Source organism: Tursiops truncatus, chromosome 2, assembly GCF_011762595.2.
Source record: "Tursiops truncatus isolate mTurTru1 chromosome 2, mTurTru1.mat.Y, whole genome shotgun sequence".
Taxonomy (NCBI): Eukaryota; Metazoa; Chordata; class Mammalia; order Artiodactyla; family Delphinidae; genus Tursiops; species Tursiops truncatus.
This window is the reverse complement of record NC_047035.1, coordinates 162,060,275-162,082,004: the sequence shown is the minus strand read 5'-3', so window position 1 is coordinate 162,082,004 and position 21,730 is coordinate 162,060,275. Positions and strand designations below refer to the sequence as shown.

Here is a 21,730-nt window from a genome sequence, read left to right as displayed (position 1 = left end):
CTGGCCTTGACTTAGGGATTAACTTGTTTTAATGTGTCCTTTTTTAAAAAATTATTTTATATTGGAGTATAGTTGATTTACAATGTTGTGTTAGTTTCTGCTGTACAGCAAAGTGAATCAGTTATACATATGCATATATGCATATCTATGTATAGAAATACATATACATATATGCATATCTATATATGCATGTATAGATATGCATGCATATGTATAGATATGCATATCTAAAAAGATTCTTTTTTAGATTCTGTTCCCATGTAGGTCATTACAGAGTATTGAGTAGAGTTCCCTGTGCTATACAGTAGGTTCTTATTAGGTATCTATTCTATATACAGTAGTGTGTATATGTCAATCCCAATCTCCCGATTTATCCCTCCCCCCCATTTCCCCTTTGGTAACCGTAAGTTTGTTTTCTACATCTGTGACTCTATTTCTGTTTTGTAAATAGGTTCATTTGTACCATTTTTTTAGATTCCACATATAAGCGATATCATATGATATCTGTCTTTCTCTGTCTGACTTACTTCACTCAGTATGGCCTAGAGATTGTCATAATGTGTCCCTTTTTCTAAAAGAAGGGTTACTAGTTTTCAATTTATCATAGAAACATGACACTTCCTTAAAATAACTATTTGAAAATAATAATGAGTTAATTTAATAAGAAAATACTATAAATCACAGCACAGGTGATATCTGGCATGTCATATGGGAAGTGGTGTGTACATGGTGGAAGTTTGGATAACACTGGAGTAGTGGAGAAGAATGTGGGCCCTGGACTGTTGGTTTGATCCCAGCTTCAGGCCCTACCTGCTGTATAACCTTCATAAGCTACCAACCCCTCTCCAAGCCTCAGTTTCCTCATCTATAAAACAGAGACTAGAATAGTAAGTGAGATATTGCCTGTAAAGACTCAGCATGTTTGTGAGTGGATGAATGCAATACATAAAGAGTCTGCATCTCAAATTTATGTCCCCAAACTTATACCCACTAGAAATTGGCTACAACAGTTTCTCAACATCAGTAATGCTGTTCAACAATTTTTTCTCCTCTGAACTCAGCCCAGAGTAATCTTTCTTTGTATCCTGCCATCAATAGAGATTACACTGGACCTTTCCTCACTTCAGGCAGTTATCCGACACAGAATCTGCCTAAACTCTCAAACTGCATACCACGGCACAGAGAAAGAAATCACACTGGCAGGGACCTGACCCCTTCTCATTTATTTTCCCGGCTTATCAAATATCTGTTCACTTGCACATGTACTGCTGAGGGTGTACATCTCAAGTCCATTTTATCTGCAGGCCCTGTAGACCTTGTGATGTCTTACCAAAAAAAAAAAAATCTCTAACACTAAATTTAAACTCCAAAAAATCATTAGGACTGTCCCCGTGGAGTTCCTTATAATGGGATTTTTAACCTCTAGTTTTCCTTTTACCTGTCAAAAATTCATTTGATGGACATGTCATTCTATCTGTCTGTGTTGAATCCTCATTTATTTCCCGGGGTGTTGTGGAATTGCCAAGAAAGCTGACCACAAACGTTGGGTCTGATCCCCCAGCTAAGAAAGAGCACCTCTGTGCAGTCAGTCAGAAATATCTCCGTAATGCTAGCCAGAGCACGGGCTTCTAATGTTGGAACTTGGTAGAGGAGGAAACTTTGAGGTTCAGCGTTTCTTTACATAGGGACAGCCACTCAGTGAGGTGCAGGCATAGGACTGGCATAACCCTCGTTTCTAATGATAAGAGTGCAGAATTTTAATTTTTAAATATAAAACGGTCATTTGGCAATGGTGCTTTAGTGCTGTAAGCTCACAGAAGGGATCATTTATCATTGCCGATACGATCGAACTCAGAGAGGCCACCACTAAATTATGCGGTTTGCAGAATAACAACCCAAGGTAGAATTGAAAACATTTGGGCAAGAAAAAGCTTGGATCTGGGATCACTGTGATGACGAAGTCTTTTAGCAAAGCATATTTCACTCTAAAATCCTAATGAAGATTTTAGCTAATGAATGCTCTGTCACTGTGTAACGTTTCTTTTAGTCAGCTGCAGTGTGCTAGCTCTTCCCATAATCCCACACTGTTTTGCGCTTGTCTCTCAGCTCCGGTACAAAGAGCAATGTTACACGGCAACTCCAGTGAGCACGACGCCAGAGATAGAGAGAGTGAGGAAAAACCAGGAGCAGCTGAGCACGGCAAGTTGTTTCTGTTTCTTCTTATATTTTACCGAACAGTATATATTTGTATTCTTTACAACGCCTTCTGAAAAGCATTAGACCCTCTACATCTTGGCCGCTTCTTCTCCACAGTCACATATTGAGGGGCTGGGACAGTAGACCTCTCGTGTGAGTCCAGAAAGTTGGGGACTGTCTTGCTGTCCTTCAGTCCTGCTTGTTTATTCAAGAAATCTTCATTAGGCAACGTGCCAGGCATTATCCTGGTCACTGGTACACAAAGATGGATAAGACCTCATAGTTGGTAAATCTCTAAAGCTACACGCAGATTTAAAGAATAGTATCGTGGGTCTGTTGTCAGTCTGAGAAAACAGATTGTCTATTGGCCTAAGGCAAAAGAAGACCTGGCTTGACTGGGGTTCTAAGACATAATGTCAGGGCAGGGAACCTTATAAATAAAACAGAAAACATTATCCAGTCAGTCAGCAATCTATTGCTAATAAAGGAATGGTAGTTAGCAATCATGAGGTTCCTCTAATGTGGACCCTGTGCTAAATGCTTTATATAAATCCATGAGGTTGGCACGATTTGCTCTCCTGGTTTGTAGGTGTGCGAAACTAAGGCTTGAGGAGTTAGAGAACACGCTGGGAACCCACGGTTTGTGACAGCAGGGCTGGGATTTGAACCCAGGCCTCCCTGAATTCAGAAATCTCTTTCAGATGTGTCCCCCAATAGTTATTTTTCCCATTCTTTCACCCTTTTATGGAACTTTTACCATTATAAACAGTAACCTTCTCCTAAAATGGGTAATTTTGAGAGACTTTAAAATTTAAGAGTGAGTTCAGGCTGATGACTGCTTCATCCTTACAAGATCCCTGATGATGGTAGGAGTGAGGAATCTGCAGCTCCTTTTGAAGGTGGAGGCTCCAGGGTCAGAATGGGAGTAGAGCCAGCTTCCCAGGCTGCCGTGGCTACTTCACTATAGTTCTCTTGTGATGATTTCATTACAGTGTTTTCCCCTTATATTTCCATTACATTTAGTTGTGGCATTCGCAATTAGTTTTGGTATTGAACAGCAATATATTTATTTAAAAAAATCATTTTTAAGAAGCACAACAACACTTCGTGCTTGCTAAGTTAGAAGAATCAGAATCCAGGTGCATTTGAACTGAAAGGTTGACACGTGTCTACTGTGGAAAAACATGTTTAAAAATTAGGGTTAATCTTGAGGCTCATCCTCTGTTGCTATTTGGGTGGAGACCATGCTACTGTTTGTTAAAAGTCTTATTTCTCCTCCATAGGTAAAATACAGAGGAGAGATTAAACAGGCAACGGCAATTTCTGATCCACCAGAGCTGAAGAGGGTTAAAGAAAACCAGAAGAACCTCAGCAATGTGTGATCTTAGTAACTTTTTTCTCACAAGAGCAAACATATTGTCAACATGTCAGTGAAGGGGTCGTGTTTACAAAGTTTTCATGACCTGGAGTTGATACTCTGCTCTCAATTGACTGCCAATTTATTGGAAAGGTTTCAAGGTCTTAGGTATTGTGGGTCCAGCCAGGCATTCCCTGCTAGAGTTCCCAGGGACTACAGTGTGATTTTTGTTTGCAGGTTACTGTGCATCCCTCCTTTCTGGTCTTCCTTCATGCTTGTGGTTTCTGTGGTGCCCCAAAGGCTTACAGTGGCAGCTTCGGGCATCTTGGCCCTACAAATACGCTTTCCCAGTCCCTTTCCTACATATATATACATATTCTCGTTCTGTAGCCTTTCCGGCCCTGACTCCCACTCCCAGCTGTTGTCACTTTATTTTTGGATGATGCTGGGGGAAAATTATAAAGTGTGCCTGGCTGAATAGGTCACATGGGACAGGTCCATTCGGGGGGCACTTGTTGAGGGGCTGTCAGTGTTTACTCAGACACCAACTCCTGTCCTGCTCTGACTCCTTTCTGTTATGTAATCCGTGGATGCAGGTCACTGAGAGAATCCTTTTTTGCAGTCATTAATATATAAATTGGGTTCTTTGGAAGAGGAAATTTGGAGATCTATTAGATTCAAAGAAATCTTTTATTCTTCAAGCCTTTAAAGTCCTTTTGACCAGATTACAAAGGAAAGGCAGTTTCCTGTTTGGCACTTTCCCTGACAACTATATTTTGGAGAAGTAGATGCTCACTTTTTCCCAATATATTCAGAGTCACAGTTGATGTAACTCTGTTACTCTCAAAAGGGAACATGATTCTGGAGAAGGAGGGATGGAGCAGTGGGAAGAATGCTGGCCTCATGGATGACTCTGGTTACTACTTAGGCATCCTGGCAGAAGTTCTGCCACAGTTAATTACTAAAGCCATAACAGTATAGCAGCATTCTATATAGGTAAGAGTACCTTAAAGTAATATCCACGAAGACATTTCATATCATACTCCTTTGTGTTAAAATGCTTATTACAGCTTTACCGAAGGTATGCCCATATAATGAGTACATTAATAGTGATTTCATTCACAGTGATTCACTGCTATGGGATGAATTAAAATAGAATGATTTAAGATGCAAGCATTTTAAATATGACTAAACCTCTGATAGCATCCTTTTTTTTTTTCATAGCTTCCTTTCCTTGGCTAGCTCTTTAAAATAAGTACAATGAGACTCTTATTTAGGTGAATTGATTCACAGTGCTCTACTTTTTGTTTTCTGAAATGACAGGTTTATTATAAAGGTCAGCCTGGAAGAGCTACGGCTTTAAGTATAACTCCTGAAATGGAAAGAGTAAAGAAGAATCAAGAAAATATTAGTTCGGCAAGTTGTTTTATTCACTTGGGGCTATCGCAAAGGACATGTCCTGTATATTCTTTACTTGCAAACCTGTTTCCTCCTTGTGAAAATAAAATCGATTTCCAAGAAACCTTTGTAATATATGCAATAAGTCCATGTATTATTTCAGATGACTTCCAAAAGCTGCCACTGTCTAACTTTATATTATCCTGCAACTCTTTGTTGATATTTCCAGATGTGACCAACACTTACATTTAAAGTCTTGTTTTAAACTGTATTATGTTCATTTAAACAATGATTCATGTTATTTTAGCCAGTGTCTTTGAAAGTAGTAAAGTCTTTGGTGTGTAAGTTAAACAATTGTTATTTTACAGATGTATTCCATTGAATGTGGATTGTTAAATCCTCTCTGCAAAACAAAATAAGAAATGACTCATTACTCCAAAGTAAGGATTTAGAGGGGAAAAAAATCTTTAAATATATTTAACACAGAATTCAGTTACTCATTAAACGCCCTTGGTGCACATCGGTGTCTTATTCGGGGAGTGTGCTTTCTCTTAGGAAATACCAGGGCTTCCGTTCTGAATGCACATATGCCCTCGGGTCTGCAATAATTGGTATCCTAATCTTATACATAATCAGCTTCGCAAATAGCAGTGTGCTGATGGTCAGATGTCAAAAAGAGCTTTATGCCTAGGAATCAGCATTTAGGCTTTACAGTGCACAGCTCTCTAGTGGTATTTCTGTCCAGAGATGCTGATTGTATTCAACATAAACTGCCTTGAAGTGGGGGCTGCTTAGAGGGAACCTAAATTTGTTACTTATTGATTCTTGTCGTCTGCAGTGGGCAAATAAAAGGAAATAGAGGGATGTTCCGTATGCATTCTTTCAGCGTTATGGTGGGAAATGGGGAAATGGAGAAATGGAAAAATAAATTTCGGTTCCATTTAGCTTTGGATTTTCCCTGTTTAAGTGTGATAACCACTTTTACTGACACATTGTTAGTGGATGTTGGGCACTCACACATTTGTTTTCAGTTGGTAGAGAGATTTAGGTCATCTTGGCTGCAGCCTTTAAAGGAGACCATCTCGAGAGTAAAATTTTAGATTGTTATTCTAGAACGAAATGTAATTCACCAAACAAGTTACCTGGGAAGTAATTCACGATACGTTGTATATGTTTCACTCACTTGGGAAGCTTGAAAAAGTTATGTAATTTTTTTCAATTATAAATGTCTGATTTTTAAGTATGTTCTACTATTTACTTTGCAGGTAAAATATACCCAGGACCAGAGACAGATGAAAGGTAGACCAAGTCTGATTTTAGATACACCTGGTCTCAGACATGTCAAAGAAGCTCAAAATCATATTTCAATGGTAGGGTCCAACCAGGTCCTCCATCTGTGACTAAAACATACTAAGGAATGGTGCCACCCAATGCACTGATGGCGTTGTTCACCATTAATCTGGATAACTAACAAAGCATGGAAAGGCCGATGGGCCCGTCCTCTGGGGGGGAGCTTTCTAATCACACTGAAATGTAATGAAAATATTTAGTCTAATAAAATAATTTTTCTCAGTGACTTTTTGGGTGTGTTTTTTATTTCTAACGTGACTACTGTAAATGTACTTTAGGAAAGATATTTGGTTGGACTTCTCTTCAGTTCATTTTAAGGTTGAGTTTGGTGTGTTTAAATGTTTAAGGAATATAAAAATATGTATTTTTTAAGAACAGTTTCATGAGATGTATTTTATATACCATAAAGTTCACTCATTTAAAGTATACAATTCAGTGGTTCCTAGTATAATTTACAGAGTTGAACAACCATCACCTTAATCCAATTTCAGAACGTGAAAAACATGTTTTGAAATATATATATGTTTTTGTAATTATATACAAAAATATATATATAATTATTGGTAACTCTCAATCTAATTTTAAATAATATGGTTTTCTTGAATAATTGTGTAGAAATACCTTATCATTTTATTGCATACTAAAGTTTAAGAGATAGGATATTAATTTATACCTAAGTGAGTTCGTTTTAGGAAGTAACCAGGATTTTAAAAATATATCTTTTTAACACTTCTTACTGATATACAGGTTTGTATATTAAAAGAGCTGCTAACCGTAATGATGAAAAACATTGTGAAAATGTCAGCTTGATTTCTGATGCTAGGAAACTGAAGTTTCAGACATTATTTTTGGAATAATTGGAAAAGATACATCTATGTAGAAAATAGGTGCAGCTGGTACAGTGACAACCGTCGTTATATCAAAATTTTGTGAGTTGTGTAACAATCAGGAAATTTCAGTTTGAGTTAATATGGTTTTTCCCTTTTTCAGGTGAAATATCATGAAGATTTTGAGAAGACAAAGGGAAGGGGCTTTACTCCTGTTGTGGATGACCCCGTGACAGAGCGAGTGAGGAAGAACACCCAGGTCGTCAGCGATGCTGCCTATAAAGGTGTCCATCCTCACATCGTGGAGATGGACAGGAGACCTGGAATCATCGTTGGTAAGCTGACGGGCCTGCTTGGCAAGTCTGCACAGTCAAAAAGATCGTGCTTGCCCTGGCTTTAAAATTCGCTTCCTTATTCATCGGACTCCTCCTCAAATGCTTGAGGTGGTGCCCAGGTGAAAGTGGACCACAGGTAATATTGTTTGACACCATGTTGGATGGGATTCATGGCCTTTGCCAGGTATCATTGCAAATCCATTCTGTTGTTGGACGTCCTCTGTCTTTAATAACCTTCTGGTCTTAAGAGTGTTCCTACTTGTTATGCAAAGAAGCCCAGATATCAGACATGGGTGATAATGAAGGATGAGCAATTTTTTTGTTTCCCTTTAGCTTATGTACTGTATAATTGTACTGCAGACATTGTCTGCATGGGTGACATAACAGAAGTAATCCCATTTACGTCCTTTTACCGCAAATAGACATGCCAGAGAGATTCTGATGATTTCCGCAATATGAATAGCTTATATATTTTTTAATATTATCTCTGAACTGGGAGAATCGAGAGCTGTCTGAAAGTCTCACAAATCAGAGAGGAAGGAACCTCTCGTCCTGCTGTTCCTTCTTGTCAGCCTGGGAAAATCTTAGGAACATAGTGTTGAATGGTGACAGAGCAAGGCTTATACTAAAATCTAAGGCAGGACTAGAAAGGAAATTTTTAGTAATTTCTGTGCTGAAGTTTGGGAATAGGTGACTAGAATTTCTAATACCTGAAATTTTTACTAATTTTTCAATTTGTTCAACATTTGTTTCTGTTGTAGGGGGAGAAGTTTTTGGTTTTTATTTTGTTTTCTTAGACAAAAACCTTTTAGTTGCTTCTTATGAATTACTCACATGTCCTTAATCAGGAGTTTTAACCCAACGTTTTACCTCTTTCAGTGTGTGGAGAGCACGAGTGGTGAGGGTTCAGGGATGCAGGGAGTTGTCTGGCGTGCACGTGTGTTGGGTGATGATTTGCAGGCTCCCCATGGAACGTCAATGAACTAGGCAACTTAAATTTGATCACAAAGTTTTCTTAGCAAATCCAGTGAGTGTGAATATCCCTTTGTTCTCTGAAGTAGGCTGTACAGTGGGTTTGCCTATTACATGCTTGCTTTTTGCATACGCCCCTTTTCAGACTTTTGCTTGACTCTCTTGGGTGCTGACTTTTTTTATTCATTCTTGATTTGTTGATTTCTTCCTTTGGTAAAAGACCTCAAAGTTTGGCGCACAGATCCTGGCTCCATCTTCGACATTGATCCCCTGGAAGACAATATTCAGTCTAGAAGTCTACATATGCTCTCTGGTACTGCTTACATTTTGAGTTCCTCCCCATTTACGTGGTTTTGTCCTCAAAGGGAAGCTACTGTGAGCTGTGGAGGTTCATTGTGCCGTTTGTGTAGTGTAAATATTTAAGATTGGAATTTGAAAAACTGACAGAGTTGCTGTGCTATTTAATCATTTATGAAAACAAAACTTGCCAAAGGGCTTTTTAATATATCCTAGATTAGTTTGTTCTAGATTTATTTGAAAGGTGTCTAGAGCTTACTTACATCTCCTTTTTATTAGTGAATATGATTTTAGAGGTTTTCTGGGCTTTCAAATGCAGCCATTTGGACTGCACTAAACTGCTAAGACATAAAGGAGATTTGTTTCATGAAAAACACAACATTTTAAAGGTATAGTTCTTTAATGTAAAGACTTCTTCAATTTAAATAATTCTATGTAAAACAGTGGGGAGATTTTCTATATAGTACCATAAGTGTCTTAAAATAGATTTTCAAGTATCCTTAACATTTATCTCTGGGTTTTTAGAAAATGCAAAATCTGTCGTTTACCTAGGAAGTTTATTTGACTTTTAACTTAGACTGCATGTTTACAATTAAAAGCAAAACCCAAATGGTTCGGATGTTTGGGTATAGTGATAGCATGGGTTGACTTTTCAGACTTTCAGACCACATTTAGCAAACCGAAGATTTGACAGTTATGCAAGTATTTTAAAAATATAAATAGATATATCGTTTAGGGCTTGCTCTGCCCCCTGATTTCTAACTCCACGTTTGATTGCCGACATTAACAAAATTGAAAGCCCAAGGCAAAGTAGCGATTCTAATATTCGTATAGTTAATTTGATCCACATAATCAGCCAACTTGTATTTAATTTTCTAAAAATAAAGGCAACAAATGCTGTATCCTTGGTGATATTTGAAAAGAATTATTTATAACCAAACCTTTTGTTTGATAGAAGTTTACTAGTTTGCCAGTGTTTTCTTAGTTCTTGTCAATTTCCCATCCCTCATCTCTCCTTTAAAATTGAGACAAAAAATGAGTATGAATGATCATTAAGTCATTTATATAGTTGATGCAATGTGTGCTGAAGTTTGGGAATAGATGACTAGAATTTCTAATACCTGAGCTTTTGGATTGTAATTTAATAAGGGATTCTTTTTCTTCCTTGTTAAATTTTTAAGTAATTTTTTTGTTTCCTTTGTTCTTCAAGTCACTTCATCACAAGTATGAATATTTTCCCTCCAATATAGAAAAGGCGAATCATTATAGGAGACAACGGTCTCGATCTCATTCGAGCAGTACTTTTGGTACAGGTCTGGGAGATGACAAATCAGAAATATCCGAGATTTACCCTAGCTTTTCGTGCTGCAGTGAGGTAACAAGACCGTCTGATGAAGGAGGTATCAGACGTTAACCACTCTCAGAAATTTTTTTTAATGTGCCACAAGCGTGTCTTTAACAAATGTGTCACTTTTGCGCAAACGTTTGGCCTGGGTGTATCTGAACATTTTAAATTATGTTTAGAAAGTTAAGTCTTTTTTTTTTTTTAACTACTAATTTGCATCTTTGCCTGCTTGTTTTTCCTGTCTTACTTCACTGTTTTTGCTACAAATGGATCTTTAATGACAACAGCGTCTTGGGATCTGCTGCATGAGTTTGTTTCACAGGAGTTGTATGTGATGAATATACACAGCCAGAGTGGAAACTTGAGTTCTACGGAGTTCATATCTGATTTCCATTAAGGAAAATCAATCTTACGGTTATATTTGAGTGGCTAAGAGGTTGCTATGAATTTGTGTGTTTAAATATTGATATATAGCTGCAGACAGAGTTAGATCTTGCCAAAAAGAAATGGGGTATGTACTTGGGATATGAGATTTTTTTCAATGGAAAATACTGTTGATTGTTAATAATCTTCTCTGTATTTTATATAACCATACTTTTCCTCTACCTTCTCCTGTTTTCTGCATCCAAGCTGGTGGGCTAGGTCTAGAAATTGGTAGTTGAAATTGTTTTGGATGTTAACTACTCCTTCTGATAAAGCTGTTGTTAAAGGTTGAGACTGAGGTGTAGCTACGGCTTAGTGACATGGGGACGGAGAGAGTAGCGAGCACAGAAGAACAAAAAGAAAACGGAATTTCCTTTTCAGCCAAAGTCCATAGGGCTGAAATCCCTGAGGCAGGAGATTTTGAAGTTGAGCAGTTTAACATCTTGGGGGAAAATGTAATGGGACTGAGGACCTGATGAAACTATGAAATCTCTTGTAGTTGAGTAATTGTTTTTTGCATTCATAGGAAAGCACCTATGAGAATAAAATCAGTTATAGTCAACACGTCTTAAATTATACATTCAGACTGGCCCTACCTTGGTAGAAAAGTTTTTCTTTTCTTAAATTTCAGATTTGTTGAGGTATAATTGACATATAAAATTGTAAGATATTTAAAGTGTACATCGTGGTGGTTTGATATATGTGTACGTTGTGAAAAGATGTCCCCCCACCTAGTTAGTTAACACATCCATTACCTCACGGATTTATCTTTTTTCTTCTTTTATTTTCTTTTTTTTTTGGCAAGAACACGTAAGTTCTACTCTGTCAGCAAATTTCATCTATACAATACAGTGTTATCAGCTATAGTCACTGTGTTATTCTTTAGATCCTTGGACCTTATTCACTGTATAGCCGAAAATTTGTACCCTTTTACCAATCTCTCCCTACCTCCCGCACCCCCCAACCTCTGGCAACTACTACAGGCATGTGTCTGCTTATGTAACAAAGGATTCAGTAACTTTTTTTTTTTGGACTTAGGGTTGTTGATTTCTCCCTTCAGTGGCTCTAGAGGTACAGAATAATGTTGATGCCTGATGAGATAAATAAAACCCAAAGCAAATACGAGAACAAATTTCGATCAACCTTATTTAACTTTACTCAGCTCAGTGTACTGGAGCTGATGTCTCTCGCAAAGGCGACGCACCTTAGTGTTCGCTTCGTCAGGGACCCTTTTACTTCACGTCTGTACGCACAAACGAGGCATTCATTCATTTATTCACCAAATGTTTGAGTGCTCTTTGTACACCAGCCAAGAGCTCGGGTCTGGCAATACATACAGCATTGAGCAGCAGAGATATGCATCTGCTCTAAGGCGCTTGGAGTCTGGGGCGGGGGACCCTGACATTGAGCAGATACTTACCCAAGTAATATATAATTATGGACTGAGTAAGTGCTCTGAGGGGAGGCCATGGGGGCCACAAAGCGGGGGGGGGGGGACTCCATCTGGCTTCAATGTCAAGGAAGCCTTCCCCAGGGAAGGAAGATTTGAGCTGAGATGTGAATGCTAAATGGAAGTTAACTAGGCCAAGGGGGCTTTGGGAAAATAATGTTTCTCCTTGAGAGAACAGAGCACAGAAGTGGTGCATCAAAGAGACATTCAAATGGAGGCATCGAGCAGGCAGTCAGAGTCCACAGGAGGAGGCTGCACTGCAGATAAATGCAGAAGTCATCACCTGTGTCCGTGATCGGGTCTTGGATGAATCTACGCAGAGAAGGAGAATTTGAGACCCCTCTGGCAGGTTCCCCAGCTCCTTCCACGCCAGGTTCGCGCGTCTCCAATTCCACTGGCTCCTCTAAGGCTGCATTCTAAAAACCTACTGCTGTTGGTTTATCTCCCCTTTCTCCTCTCAAGCCACCACTCCTTTTCTTCCTAAGTATTTCTAGCAAGAGGACCCTACGTTATGCCAAACTGCATAAGAAAAGTCTCCATTAAAAGAAAGTACACATAAATATTCTTGCACTTATACAAGAATTTGGGGAAGAGTAACGCATGGTTAAGAGGGAATGATTACATTTTTTGAAGTGGGGGAATTTCAGACTCCATGAAGGTGGTAGGGGGAGATTTTTTGACAGGAAGGAGTGTCTCAGTAGCTTAAGTAATGCCTTGTAAGAAAAGCTGACTCCTCGGAGGCATTTATAACCTGTCATTTCTCAGTTACCTGTTACAAGGCCTGTGTTCGGTGACATTTCCAATTTTGGAAACTAGATATTGAGGCATGAAGCAAAAGTAAAGATGCACCAGTAAGTTTTATAACCTTAACACGAGTGGTGGCATACCCACAGGGTATCTGAGTTAATTCAAAAAGATTTTAGAATATCTGGGAATATGCTCCGAATTCTGTTTATCTTAAGTGAAGCCCATCACATTCTACTGATCGGTACTTTATGTCTGTCTGCATTCAAATGATCAGTGACGCATCTAACCTAGTAAGTCCAAAACCACCTTCCCACCTTCCTCGCAACATCTGCTGCTTTTCCAGGCTTCCCAGCTTGCTAAGTAGCACCTGCGGCTTTCCAGATGTGGACTTCAGACTCTTAGGAATCATCCTCCACACTTGTCTTTTACTCCCATCCACATCCAGACCATTAGCAAATCTTGTCAGCTCTCCCGGGAAAAATACATCCAGAATCTGACCCCTTGTGCCCACCTCTGCCCTCGCCGCTTGTTTTCAGCTACTGCCCTCTCTCCCTCGGGTCATCACAGAAGCTTCCAGACTAGTTTTCTGCTTCTGCTCTTTCCACCCTGAGCCACCAACCCTCTGCCCTGGTCTGTTCTCCACGTGGCAACCAGAGCATCTCTTTGAAACACAAGTTAGATCATGTCATTCTTTTGCTACCATTTCATTCGGGGTATATCCCAAATCCTTACCGTTGCCTTCCAGGGCCTGCACCTGATATGAGCCCTGACTGCCGCCCTGAACCATTTGCTTCTGTTTTCGGTAGACTCATCCACTCCCGCCATCCCGGTCTCCCTGCTTTACTCACATCTTCCAAGAAAGCACCCACCCTGGGCCTTCACATCTGCTGTTCCCCCTGCTTGGAACACTCACCCTCCTGCCACACCCAAGGCATGTGCTTGCCTGGATCCGTTTTGCTTCATGTTTCTGCTCAGATGTCACTTTATCAGAGAGACCCTCTCTAACTACCAGAGATAAGACAGCACCCCTTCCCATTCTGTCTGTCCCTTTACTCTTTCTTCATAGCACTTGACACCTGAAATATGTATTTATTCGTTCATCTGCTTGTCTGCCTCTGCCTCACTGGGATAGACGCCCCACAATGGCTGGGATATTGACTATTTTGTATACTACTCTATCTCCAGCTCTTAGAATAAGCACTCAGCAAATATCTGGTGAATGAATGAAATGGTCAAAGTAATATTTTTTTCCACTCATGCCACTTCACTTTTTAAACAAATTGAAATATAATTGACATACAACATTGTATTATTGTAGTAATACATTGTAATAATTGTAGGTGTACAAAAATTAATATCTTAAAAATTAGAACTGAATATACAAATACATGTGAGTTTTTTTAAAAATTAAAATTCTATTGTGGAAGCCTTTCAAGAAAATTCTTCCATTTTTGTTTTGATGATGTTTTGATATGTTTCAGTGACATTAAAGCATAGCTGAACAAAAAACCCCTAAAGTGGAAACATTCCCAGGGTATTTTCTTTTCTGGTCGGGAGGCAAAGAAGTAGTATCCATGATGTCTTGGTTGCTTTGAAATTTGGGGTCCCCTTTGAAATGTGTATTACACTGGGCCCTGGTAATGAGATGCTGAGTGACTCCATAGAAGGAGGAAACTTTTATGGTGATGACAGCTGTTTGATGAAAACCTTTACTGTCCTTAGTTAATCATATGCATTTATTTAAATACTATTCTAGAAATTGGAAAGAATTTTAGAACAATACTTGTTAGTGGTAAGATGAAGAAAAACAGGTAATGTTCGTATTGAGAGATGCCATCTTTTTTTCTTACAATTATTTTAAATCTCATTAATAGCTTTTTAATATGATTTTTAAAAATTTATTTACTTTACTTATTTATTTTTGTCTGTGTTGGGTCTTCGTTGCTGTGCGCAGGCTTTCTCTAGTTGCGGCGAGCAGGGGCTACTCTTCGTTGCGGTGTGCGGGCTTCTCATTGCAGTGGCTTCTCTTGTTGCGGAGCACGGGCTCTAGGTGCGTGGGCTCAGTAGTTGTGGCTCGCAGACTCTAGAGCACAGGCTCAGCAGTTGTGGCACACGGGCTTCATTGCTTCGCGGCATGTGGGATCTTCCTGGACCAGGGCTTGAACCCATGTCGCCTTCATTGGCAGGCGGATTCTTAACCACTGTGCCACCAGGGAAGCCCTTTTTTCCAGATTTTATTGATTTCTTTAAATTTAGATTGGAATTTTATATGATAAAATGTGTTATGTCCTAGAAAGGTGTCCTTTAATGTTGGGCCGTCTTCCCGCCTTTGAGGTGACGTGTGCGGCAGCGCGGTCCCGTGGTGGACAGAACACTGTGTGGGGGCAAGAGACCATCCTGCTCTCCCACTGCTTGGTCTGGGTTCTCAGGCGGTCACCTAACCTTATCAAGCTCGGATTCCACATCTGTAACAAGAAGGATGTAGAACAAGTAGCTTTTCTATTCTAAGATACTTTACATTTCCTAAGCTAAGTGCCATGAATTAAATAAACTCCTTTTTCTTTCTCTTCTTTCTATGTATGAGAATGTGTTTATGTCCTGAAGGTGACCTGTTTTACTTTTTGAATTAAATGGCTGGGCAGTTATGAGAGTCATAGTTTCAGGGTCCTTTTTTCTGAGTTACAGGAAATTTAGCTTGTTAGGACGAAGGGTTAAACAATCAGCTCATTTCCTTGAGGCAGAAGTACAAAGTTTTCATCATTCACATTTGGTTTTCATGAGCATTAACATAAAAGCCTTCTCCTTTACATTTTTATCATTGTTTTAGTTATGCATTTCTCATGATGTTTTCCCATCTTGCTTTGATTGCTGAATATTTTCATTGTCTTATGTGATTATTTTGGACTTTCTTTAGTTTTGGGTCTACTATCTGAGGTATTACATTACCGAAGGGTTTGCATTTTCCATATCTACTGTGTTACTTCGATTCAATAAAGGAGGCTTTTATTTCAATTTCATCTAATTTTGTTTTGATTCTTGCATAGTATTATTTGAAATTACCTTTATTGACTTTTGGTATTAGATTAGGTTAACTTATTTTCACTTGACACACAGTTCCTTGAGTGGAAACAATCCTGATGGTTTCTGCTCATTTCACTGTGAGGTTTTCTTTGATCTCTGTGTTTGTCTTTAGGGCACTTACCAGCAACATGTATTTGCCTTCTGGTACTGCTTTGTATTCCTTTGGTTTTCCTTAATTCACAGTGTTTTGTATCGCTGGTATTCTCATGTGTTTGCCATCTCACCCAATATTTACCCTTCTCAGTTTGAACTTGGGTTCAGTTTTTTGCTTCAGGTATTTTATGTGTTTCTGTTTTCCTCTGGAGCGTAAAGGGGATGGGGGTGTGATGGGGAGGAAAACCAGATGCACTTTTCAAAGCAGACATTGTCAGTGTTCCAACCTTGTGAACTTTTCCATTCTGCTGTGAAAGAATCTTATTGGTATGACCTAGTCCTGCCTTAACTGGTGGAAAACAAGTTTCTGAGTTCTAGGACAGCCCCAGCTGTGCTGTGCTTATAGCACCCCATCCCATGTAATATGTCCTCAAAAGAGGTTAGGTTGCAAGAGGTGCTTCAGTACATCCTGGAACTCTCAGTTGTTGTCCATAGGCGTGACAAGAGGGCAGTGCACCAATTAGGTAGCCAGTAGCCCTGGTAAACACCCATAACTCCATCTGTTTATTCACCAAACATTTATCCAGTATTTCCCATATGTGTGAGATGCTGGAAACAACAGCAACAAAAAATATACTTATTGTTTTCAGAGAACTTGCATTCTAGTGGGTGAACCAGATACATACATCCATTGTGCTCAGGAAGGCATTATGATAGAGTAATATAAAGAGTTAGAATTAGCCAGGCAGAGAAATGGGAAAGAAGTGTTTTAGGAAGAGAGGTAGCATATGAGAGAGAACACAGCACATTGGAAACCTGGTGTGTTTTGGCATATCTTGAGCCCCTGCACCACCAGGGACGCCCGGGAAGTAAGTATTGAAAGAGGTGTTGGAAAGTACGTGAGGTACACGTTTGGTGAAAGAGAAAGAAAGTTGCCTCTTCAAGAAGGGAAAGAAAATAGAAAATACCTAACAGTAAAAATAAGGAAAGAGCATTTTAACCCCCCAGCCCTTAGCAACTGCCATTCTATCTTTGCTCTATGAGTCTGACTGTTTTAGGTACCTCATCTAAGTAGAATCATGCAGTATTTGCCCTTCTATTTGCTTAGTATAATGTCCTGTAGGTTCATCCATGTTGTCGCAAATGGCATGATTTCCTTCTTTTTTAAGGCTGGATAATAGTCCATTGTGTGTGTATACCACAGTTTCTTTTTCCATTCACCTGCCAGTAGTCATTTGGGTTGCATGCACGTCTGGCTGCAGTGAACAAGGGACTACAGATGTCTCTTAGAGATCAGTGAAATGCAGATCTCTTCAAGATCAAATGAGATATCACCTCATCTGTTAGGATGGCTATTACCAAAACAAAACCAAAACCAAAAAAAGATAAGAGTTGGTGATGAAGTGGAGAAATTGGAACTCTCACACACTGTTGGTGGGGATGTAGAATGGTGCAGCCACTATGGAAAACAGTATGGAGGTTCTCCAAAATGTTCCAGATCTGGTCCAGCAATCCTACTTCTGAGTAGGATTCATAACTCTTTTTTACTACCTGACATTTCATTATGTATTAATTAGTTTGTGTAGTGTCTATGTTTCCCCCAGAATATCAACTCTGTTAGAACAGACTCTTTCCGCATGCTTGCTTCTCTATTCTATATCTAGCACCTAGAACAGTACTTGTATTAGACACTCAGTAAATATTGTTAAATATATAAATATATTCAAATTAAATCTGATCTGAAATATAAAGAAACAGCTTTGTTGCATGTGTTAACTCACTAAAACTTGGCATTAGTCTTTAATTTATTAGGGTCTAATTAAAGTTACTTTGACCTGAGAGTAACAGTGCAATAATAATCCTTATTATAACTTTTTAAAAAGCAGTCATGAAGGATTATCACCAGCATGTAACATTGTGACCTGTGTTTATTACAAAACCTGAGTCAGCTAATTACCTTTCAGAACCAAGAAATCAGTAAATTATTCCTACGTTAACACTTCCGTTCTCGTATAAATACTTCTCTCTCAGTGTTTTGTTTGTTTATTGAGGACGTCTGTCCTCAGTAGGGACTCAATAGCGTAGAAATGCCCATCAGAATTCTGAAATTCATACCTTTCATGGCTTCTGTCTCAGTGTACTCTAGTTTATTGTTCAATCATGAACTCCATGGAGATAGAGAATAGAATATACCATGTGGCTTTCCTTCCAGAGCCTGGCACAGGACCGTGGGTGCTCAGCGAAGAGCAAAAGCAAGCCATCACTTTCCTAGGCTCAGCGAAGACCTCTAGGATCTGCCTTAAGCTCCTAAGGGCAATAGCTGTCATTAAAAGCTGAATTTGCAATGAAACTGGGAACAGAAATGTCAAACGCAGGCACAATAATAAACTACTAATATATTTTGAAAGGGACGGATTGTATCCAACCAGCACTGTTTCCAAATCTCTTTTAATATGACAAGTGTCCATAAAGTCATAATCCTTTGCCCAATATTCACATTAATTTTTCTGTTGATTCTCTTTTGCCATTGAAAATTTATGTCTTATGATTTATAGACGCCATTCTGTCCCAAGTTCATGTTATTGGCTTTCGGTGATTTTCAATTTTAAAATTAGATAACCAGAACAACCTACAAGAAAATACACTCCAAATTTTAAACTCTTTGCCATCGTTTGAAATAAACTATCCAGTAATTCTATATTCGCCACTAATTCCATTTTCTGATTACTGATTGACAACCCCCAATCCCTTGAAAAATATCCAACTCCTTCCCAGCCTGACTTCTGTAAATAAAATACATTCAGTACGAGAATCCCAGTTGTATTATTTCCCTTCTATATTTGACTGTTATTTCCGATCGAAATTTGAGAATTTTGCTAGCATCTGTCAAAAAAGTGATGGTTTAGTATCTTCATTTAAGTTTAGGAAGATTTAAGGAGTTGATGATTGAAATACAAAATTTCTGTGATTAAAACTAATCTATAGGAAAACAAATGATTCCTTTATAATATGAAATCCAATTAGTAGAATATGACAATTATATTTAGCCATCTAGGCAGTACATCTAGCCTAGAAAAGAAGCACACAATGTAAATTGTTAGAAACTTTTAGTTAGTTCTGTTACTCCCCCAAGAAAAAGGTTCAGGACTGACTGAACTTGAAGTCCTTAGAGAAGCTCATATTCCTAGTATCAATAGACTTGGAATGAAAGAAACGTCATAAGTTTCCTTTTCTGAGTGTGAAGTTGGGGAAAGGATCAAATACTAATGAATAGCACTTGTTCCAAGATGCACATGTGTCTTTCATTGATTTGCCAAAATTAAATCAAAGGGTTCCATATGTGTCTGAAGGAGAACCATCTGACACTTAAAGTAGCAAACAATAAAACTTTAAAAATATATTTCCTGTGAAGCTGAGCTGATTGGGAAAAAGAGAAGGGAAGGATGTAAATGTGGCTATAGCATATGTGTCAAATGAGTAAACTTTGGAAGAGCTTTATAAATCGTAAGTGGCATACATGTAAAGGAGCGAATAGGTATTCTTGGATTTTTATTTCTTATTTTGTTTATTATTTATTATTAGGTACTGTTAAACATTGGCAGTGGAAATGGTAGTTTTTGTTTTTTATGGATCAAAATTGATGTCCAGGTTGGATACTAGACTGAGTGTACGTATATTTACATTTCTGTCTTACACATAAAACAGTCAAGTCTTAATGTTATCTTTGTAGTCACGAATTTCCCTGTTCTCCCCCAACTTCCTATTTCATCTAGGTGCCCACATCCTCCCGCCCCAAGCCCCAGGCTAGTAGGTCATGAGGGTTGGATCCTGACTTTACAGGAACTACTTAAGATGTCCACGGGCTGATACAGCTGGGCGATGTATCGAGTTTCTGCCTTTCTTTGCTCATTAGCTCCTGTTGCCTGGCCTCGTTGTCACGTGCTGTTTCTCTTGTGACCAGACTTGCTATTTCTTATTGTCTGATCTCCCTCCCCGCAAATCTTCCTGATCTGTCCATGCTGCGTTTCTCATACATTCTGGTTCTTGATCTTTATCTTATGCCATCTACCTGGCCCATGTGTACCGAACTTATTGTTTACTAGTCTCTCTGTCAAGCTCTTTCCTAGACCCTGTTTCAAGGTCGTTACCCTTGTGTGCCTTTGATCACAATGACCCGTTGCTCACCTCCCTACCTGCCTGTGACTCTTCATACCTGCCTATTTCACTAGTCCCTGCCACTCACCTTGAACTTAGAGCTTGGGCTCTGGGAAAGCCAGACAATCCTTTAACACTCATTTCCCCACATTTCCCTGTCTTCAAATCATGTCAGGAACACATTGAGTCAGTTTCATAAATGTTCATTGGTTGAAGAAAATATACCTGCTCATTCACAAACGTAATCAATACTGAGACATGTCTAGATGTGATATTTAGTGTGGGTTATTGCTAGGGGAGTCTCATGTAAAACTATTCAAGAACTCCTCGTGGATTGATGGTATTCCTTAAGGGTCAGTATCTGAATTGATTAGTGCGAGAATAAACTACATGCATAGTCCAGTTTTAAGTCTTTGAGAATATATTATGTATATCGATCCAGCAAGTATTTACAGAATTACTTCTTCAATCGTGTCATGAGATTTTCTTTCACTGTACTTGAATGATGATGAATCTTGCTGTATAAGACTGATTTACACAATACCAGCAGTAGTGGTCACTGAGGAAAATTGGGATTTGCTATGAGCTGACTTTTCAGTCATGGCATAATTTGTGTGTAAAAGCTAGTCTCGGTGGTATGGCTTACCTAAATGGAAACAGCGTCCCCATCTACCTGCTATCCTATTGCTTTCATCTTGTCAAAGAACTGCCCCAAATTATATAGTCCTTGTCAGGAAACCACATACATATCTATATCTACACTGTACATTACTTTATTTTCTTTTTTGAGTTGTTTTTTTTGTTTTGTTTTTGCGGTACGCGGGCCTCTCACTGTTGCGGCCTCTCCCGTTGCAGAGCACAGGCTCCGGACGCGCAGGCTCAGCGGCCACGGCTCACGGGCCCAGCCGCTCCGCGGCATGTGGGATCTTCCCGGACCGGGGCACGAACCCGCGTCCCCCGCATCGGCAGGGGGACTCTCAACCACTGCGCCATCAGGGAAGCCCTTCTGACTTGTTTTGAGGGATCGTATACATATGCCTGTAGACACAGATACATGCCATATGGATTTTGTGCCATGAGAATATTAAAGACTCTCTAATCTGGGGCAGAAATTATTTCCTTTTCCATCAGTGACAGACCTGCTCGTATTTACGGTTGGGTTACGGTTACAAGTTGGGGAGTTTATTCTGGCTTTGATAGCTAAAAATTAGAAATAAATCTGAGAAAAAAACTACGCAAGTTGAAATTCAAATCTAAACGTAGGAGTAAATTGGCTAGATTATTCTGAAGCAAAATAGCAGGCATTCTTCAATCCAAAGTGCTCTATTTCTATTCAAACCACATTACGTCTTAGCTCGGTTCTGTCAGAGAACATCCACAGACTTACGTTTTCTAGAGAAAAAACAGCTTTGAAATCAAAACGTACTGCTTTTCTGGGCTTTCGAGAGTAATTAAGTGTAACTGGCAGATAATTTAAAATATAACTAACTTTGTGTCTTTTTCAACATTTAGGAATTGCAGAGTCCCAAAACAATATTTTAGAAGTTCTTGCTTGAGACAACTAAGCCAAATATATAAATGAAATGGTGAGATGTAATGTATGTATGCATGGTTCTAAAAAGTACATAACCTATATATGTTTCCTTTTGCGGTTAACAGGTAATTAGGAATCTTTAAATAGCCAACTTATATTTGATTGAAGCA

General features: G+C 39.0%; 1 protein-coding gene across 3 annotated transcripts in view; it reads left to right on the top strand.

Annotated features, from left to right (window-relative positions):
• The window catches only part of LOC101333922 (nebulette), a 152,663-nt gene that overhangs the window by 115,068 nt on the left and 15,865 nt on the right, over positions 1-21,730 (top strand). For 2 of the 3 annotated variants that reach the window (XM_073801630.1, XM_073801629.1), the window contains 3 exons: positions 2,107-2,199; positions 3,480-3,572; positions 4,877-5,281. In XM_073801630.1, the coding sequence (XP_073657731.1) occupies positions 2,107-2,199; positions 3,480-3,572; positions 4,877-5,203 (513 nt within the window). In that variant the 3' untranslated portion in view covers positions 5,204-5,281. Of the gene's footprint in view, positions 1-2,106; positions 2,200-3,479; positions 3,573-4,876; positions 5,282-6,216; positions 6,322-7,291; positions 7,464-8,655; positions 8,749-21,730 lie in introns of those variants that run through there. The other variant, XM_073801631.1, reaches the window with a different exon arrangement.